General features: G+C 37.0%; 1 protein-coding gene across 1 annotated transcript in view; it reads right to left on the reverse strand.

Moving 5' to 3' along the window:
• Positions 1-614: 614 nt before the first annotated feature.
• LOC125044190 (protein farnesyltransferase subunit beta-like) overlaps positions 615-6824 on the reverse strand; it is a 14729-nt gene continuing 8519 nt past the window's right edge. The window contains exons 6-9 of the mRNA XM_047640672.1: positions 6755-6824; positions 5364-5475; positions 4262-4376; positions 615-2508 (exon numbers count right to left, since the gene is read on the reverse strand). The exon at positions 6755-6824 is cut by the window's right edge and continues 63 nt beyond it. Of these exons, the coding sequence (XP_047496628.1) occupies positions 2362-2508; positions 4262-4376; positions 5364-5475; positions 6755-6824 (444 nt within the window). The 3' untranslated portion in view covers positions 615-2361. The remainder of the gene's footprint in view (positions 2509-4261; positions 4377-5363; positions 5476-6754) is intronic.

Genomic DNA, 6824 nt, shown 5'->3' on the forward strand with positions numbered 1-6824 from the left:
GATCATATGATGACCTCTGACAAAAGACACCTACAATGATGTTAAACACTCGTCAAAACCTGACGCACTTGGAGAGAGTCAGAAAAAGAAAAGGAGAAAAGGGAGATAAGGCAGAAGGAGGGAGGGAGGGAGGAAAGGAAGGAAATAATGATGGAACAGAGAAAGAGAATCAGTCTATTAATTGCGAAATGCCTATTCAACAGATCTGTGGAGGATCGCTGTACCCTCCTTGTGATGTACTTAAACGATGCAGATTAATGCCCTGATTGCTCTACAACCCTGCCTTTTAAATAATTGTATTTTTCATAAGAGCAACAATGCTTATCTACAGTATTTGGCATCTTCATTTGTAATTTGCCAGTCTTTCCCTTGCTTTGATTAGGAAAAGACACCTTTTTCCTGCAACAAGGGGTTTAAATGATAGTAAGAATGAAACAAGTTTGGTTATAAAGAAAATGGCAAAAAAAAAAAAAAAAAGGAAAGGAGAAAAAACAGGATAAATAAAACAAACAAACAAAAAAAAGAAACAAAAAAAATGCAAGATGTACAATACTGTAACCATGCACAGGTTTTGCTTTGACTTTAAATAAGCAAGGAAAGAGGTAAACAAGAAATTAGATTTAAAATGGATGTAATAAAGTATACAACAATATCATTTTAGGAATTCTAATTTCTATTTTATCAATATGATGACAATAAGCATATAATGTTCAATGCTACAACTATGTTGAAAATATATAAAAATGTGTTTCTGAGTAAAGATTAAAAGGAATTCATATACAAGTGTTTTAGAAATCTTAAGTTGTTCAAACTTTTCCACTTTCAATTGCAATCACACACCAAAGCCATGTCAGGACATTTAAAATTGTTTCACAAATTACAAATAAACTCACGGTGAGGTATTCTGAGGCTTCAGCATCAAACAAACTTTTGTATGTGGCTTTACTTGACACACAAAATCAGAAGCTCTTTATGGTTACAGCACCAAAAGTCAGCAACCAAACTAAAACCCCTTCATTTCTTGGTAAAGTAAGCTACCATTTGCTCCTCTGTCTGTTTTTCAAAATCAATATGTAAAGCACCTTAATAAATATTTGTCAGAATTACTTCAATGTGAACTTCTACTTCAAGAAAGATTCTAGGAAGCATTATTAAAAATTTTGGCAATAATTTTTCTACTGGCTAGTTTTATTTTATATTATTTTTTTCCCAAATTCATTTTGGTGTAAAAATGTTATTACTGAATATCAACACTATTTTCTTTTGCCTAAGAAGATTCTCTATAACTCCATGAAACTATAAATTTTGTTGAAAGAGAAAATGGTATGAAACTGCTTCTATTACTGATAGCATTTAACTTAAATGCTATGAGTGCACCACTGTCTATGAATCATCTAATACTGCAGGTCTTAACTGAGAATATAACACATATTAAATGCAGTCTTCCACTTATCTTCTTTATAATTACAGTACGGACAGTGTGTGGACAAATGCCCATCACTTGAAACACCATTTGCATATTTGTCATAACAGACAATATAGCACAAACAGAACCATTTTGACATACCACTTGTTACTAGTAAGAATGTGACATTATTAATAGCTCAAATTCTAACACTTACAGGAGAGGATTGAAAATAAATCTCCCTAACACCTCATAAAATAGTTAAATACCCATAACATTATGTCTGATGATTAAATTGTATCCCAACATAGTATGTCAAATATAGACAGTTTTTACTGTTGAGTATACATCAACCTGATTTCTTTAACATTAGCCATATGAAACATTATTAGCATCAAGCATGCTACATCTACCAATATAAGGTAAAAATATATAAAATGGAGCATAAGCAACTGCCATTTCATGTCTACAAACCAAATTAGCATTTTCCTGAAGTTCTTGTAGTTTCCATTAAATGAACACATTTGTTTCTGTGATAGGACTTACATCAGGCAGAGTAAGGCATTCATGTTCACAACTTGTAACCTTATGAGTTCTTTTAAGTTTATGTCAAGTCTTTCTTTTGCTTCAGTTTAGTATATCTTTAATTCAGTAACTATTTTTCAATGTGGGCTTATTGTTAACAAATAAAATCTCCAAAACTATAGTGCAGTTTTGATGCCAACCCCGTGGGGGAAATTCTTCATGTAAAGGACTACTCACTCATACTCAATTCATACAGCAAGTATGAGAACAAATCACTTCTTATCTAAGCACTTTCCCAATATAAGAAGAGAACTTTCTTCTACACTTTCTTTCATTAGGAAACAATGTTAGTCACCTTCAGACTTTCAAACAAAAATGCAGAAGTTCATAGTACTTTAAATTATATGATATTCTTCTAAGATAAATCCTCCTCAAGTTTGGGCCCTGTCATCATGACTAGATGTGTTGGTATTAGTTTGGTTATTTTCTCTTGTTTCAGGCACTGGTAAATTGTTAAAATATTGTGTGGCTGCTAAAGCTGACTCCACACCTATGTTGTACAACGGGTGCACCATACTCTGTGGAAGAAAAAAGAAAAATATATATAAATACCTTCTTCCTCATCTTAAAAATAAAAGAATTAAAGACAAAAAATCAACAAGGACAAAATGGAAAGATAAGAGGGTGAGAAAGAAAGTTCTTCACAAGTCTGCCCAATTCCCCCTCTACCCCCAATCTTGATCAAATGTGCAGAGTTTGAATAGTCCTTCCTACAAGGCACTTCCTTGGCAAGGCACTAAATATATTCATCACATTGTGGAACTGGGATGGTAGAAGTAATCCTATCGCCTATTTGCTATTAATTAATCCTTAACAGACAAGAAAGTTTAAAGCTGTGTGTACAAAGTAAATTGGGATAGAAAGTAGAAACTGTAATATAACAAAGGCATAATTATCAAATGATAGAGCTCTTTACCCTGGTAACATTAAAACCCAAAAAATTATGCAAAAAAACTCAATATTTGAACGTATGGCCGTCAACAAATGTGGTGTGTGTGTGTGTGTGTGTGTGTGTGTGTGTGTGTGTGTGTGTGTGTGTGTGTGTGTGTGTGTGTGTGTGTGTGTGTGTGTGTGTGTGTGTGTGATAAGGAATACAGAGAAATAGCATTGGGCATATGTGTGGCTTATTGCTCCTTAATTGATCTATTTAAACACATATGTGCATATTCATCCATGCATCTACACTGGTAAATGCTCATCCACATCCATACAGTAACCCACCCAGTCAACTACCCAGTTACCCTCTAATGCACGTACGCACACCCACACCCACACCTACACGCACACACTCCCACTCCCACTTCCACACACACACACTCACCCAGTCACCCACACATTCACCCAGTCACCCACACACTTACCCAGTCACCCACACACTTACCCAGTCACCCACACACTCACCCAGTCACACACACACACACACACACACACACACACACACACACACACACACACACACACACACACACACACTCACACTCACACTCACACTCCCTCACCCACTCCCACTCACACTCACCCACACCCACACATTCACCCAGTCACCCCCACCCACACATTCACCCAGTCACCCACACATTCACCCAGTCACCCACACATTCACCCAGTCACCCACGCTCTCATCCAATCACCCACAGACTCACCCAGTCATCCCCACCCACACGTTCACCCAGTCACCCACACACTCACCCAGTCACCCACACATTCACCCAGTCACCCACACACTCACCCAGTCACCCACACACCCACACACTCACCCAGTCACCCACACACTCACCCAGTCACCCACACACTCACCCAGTCACCCCCACCCACACATTCACCTAGTCACCTACTCTCACCCAGTCACCCACACACTCACCCAGTCACCCACACACTCACCTAGTCACCCCCACCCACACATTCACCCAGTCACCCCCACCCACACATTCACCCAGTCACCCACACTCTCATTCAGTCACCCACACACTCACCCAGTCACCGACACACTCACCCAGTCACCCACACACTCACCCAGTCACACACTCACACTCACACATACACACACATACACACACACACACACACACACACACACACACACACACACACACACACACACACACACACACACACACACACACACACACACACACACACACAGTGGGCCACTTTTCAAAGTAAGAAGGGCCTGAAATCTCCAATCTCAGGCAAGGCATTACTTCAATTGCTGACAGCTATATCTACCTCAACATTATCAAATTTCATAAAGCTTTAAAACAGATATCTTACCAGTTCATTAGATGAATGACCAACAACACATTTCTTGTGTATTGCAGCAGTGGAGAAATGTTGCGCTACTGACATCCCACTTAAAGTATAGCATGTGTGATAAAAATCAGATGCCCTGCAAGAGATAGTAACAGTAATGAATATATTAAGATAATATTTTTATATACAACCAATCATTATTAATTTCACTCAGGTGAGGACAGCTGAAGAGAGGAGGAGGAGGAGGAGGAGGAGGAGGAGGAGGAGGAGGAGGAGGAGGAGGAGTAAGGGGAAGAGGAAAAGGAGGAGGAGGAGTAAGGGGAAAAGGAAAAGGAAAAGGAGGAGGAGGAGTAAGGGGAAAAGGAAAAGGAAAAGGAGGAGGAGGAGGAGGAGGAGGAGGAGGAAGAAGAGAAGAAAGAGGAAGAGGAAGAGGAAGAGGAGGAGAAAGAGGAAGAGGAAGAGGAGGAGGAAGAGGAGGAGGAAGAGGAGGAAGAAGACGAGGAGGATGTGGTGAGGAGAGAAAGAGGAAGAGGAGGAAGAAGAGGAGGAGGATGGGGTGAGAAGAGAGTGGAGGAAGAAGAGGAGGAGCAGGATGGGGGAGGAGAGAGAGGTGGAAGAAGAGGAGGAGAGGGAGGAGGATGGGGGAGGAGAGAGAGGAGGAAGAAGAGGAGGAGAGGAAGGAGGAGGAAGAGGTGAGAGAGTAGGGAAAAAGGAAGAGGATGGAGGGAGGAGGAGGAGGAGGAGGAGGAGGAGGAGGAGGAGGAGGAGGAGGAGGAGGAGGAGGAGGAGAGGAGGAGGGGAGGAGGAGGAGAGGAGGAGGAGGAGAGGAGGAGAAGGGAGGAGGAGAAGGGGGGGAGGGGGAGGAGGAGGAGGAGGAGGAGGAGGAGGAGGAGGAGGAGGAGGAGGAGGAGGAGGAGGAGAGGAGGAGGAGAGGAGGAGGAGAGGAGGAGGAGGAGAGGAGGAGGAGGAGAGGAGGAGAAGGGAGGAGGAGGAGGAGAAGGGGGGGGGAGGAGGAGGAGGAGGAGGAGGAGGAGGAGGAGGAGGAGGAGGAGGAGGAGGAGGTGAAAGAGAGAGTAGGAGGAGGAGAAGATGATGATGAAATAGAAAAGAAATCCTAACTTACTTTCCAGGCTTGTCAATAAGTCCACCACGTGGATGCTGACAACATATTAACAGGTATTCTTGTAATGCTTCCTGGTTGAACATCCACCGTTCAGCACTCATGTTCACTGCATCTGAAACAGCAGTACACATGGTATTATTTTAAATCTTCTATGTCACTTTATTCATAACTCTAGTACATATATAAATACATATATATACATATATATAAATACACACACACACACACACACACACACACACACACACACACACACACACACACACACACACACACACACACACACACACACACACACACACATATATATTTATATTTATATATATATATATATATATATATATATATATATATATATATATTTTTTTATATATATATATATTCATATATATATATATATATATATATATATATATTCATATATATATATATATATATATATATATATATATATATATTTATATTCATATATATATATATATATATATATATATATATATTCATATATATATATATATATATATATATATATATATATATATATATATTCATATATATATATATATATATATATATATATATATATATTCATATATATATATATATATATATATATATATATATATTCATATATATATATATATATATATATATATTCATATATATATATATATATATATATATATATATATATATATATATATATATATATATATATATATATATATATATATATATATATATATATATATATATATATATATATATATATATATATATATATATATATATATATATATATATATATATATATTCATATATATATATATATATATATATATATATATATATATATATTCATATATATATATATATATTTATATATATATATATATTCATATATATATATATATATATATATTTTATATATGTGCATATATACTATTGCAAATCAAATCAAACTTGTCCTCACTATATGTCTTCACTTATAATAATGAGACCCTAGCATAATTCCCCATTTACTTACCATTCATCTTTCAAAGTAATGCTATCCATCAACTCTTACATCAGAACAAACCAAACCATTTCTTTCACATCACAACATCAGCCATAAATTCATGCCACACAAGCACTACTCCTAAAAAAAAAAAAATCTGCATAAAAATTTAAATCAATATGACAATAAGTATTGTATTATTGACATTTATGTATTTGTCTTATTTTAAGTATTGTATTGCTAACATTCTATTATGCTTACATATCTCCTATTATTCTGGAAGCTAAAATGTTAATACATACTTCATATCCTACATATATAATGCAAATTCTCCCTCTCCCCTCTGAAGAAATATATTCATTGTTAGTAAAAATACTTCTCTGTACTTGTATACCTTCTTGTGCAAGCAATGTGTGGAGGATGGGAAAGAGGCCTCCCTGCCAAAATGAGTAGCAGCCATCAAC

The sequence above is a fragment of the Penaeus chinensis genome, chromosome 35, assembly GCF_019202785.1.
Source record: "Penaeus chinensis breed Huanghai No. 1 chromosome 35, ASM1920278v2, whole genome shotgun sequence".
In the NCBI taxonomy this organism is placed as follows: domain Eukaryota; kingdom Metazoa; phylum Arthropoda; class Malacostraca; order Decapoda; family Penaeidae; genus Penaeus; species Penaeus chinensis.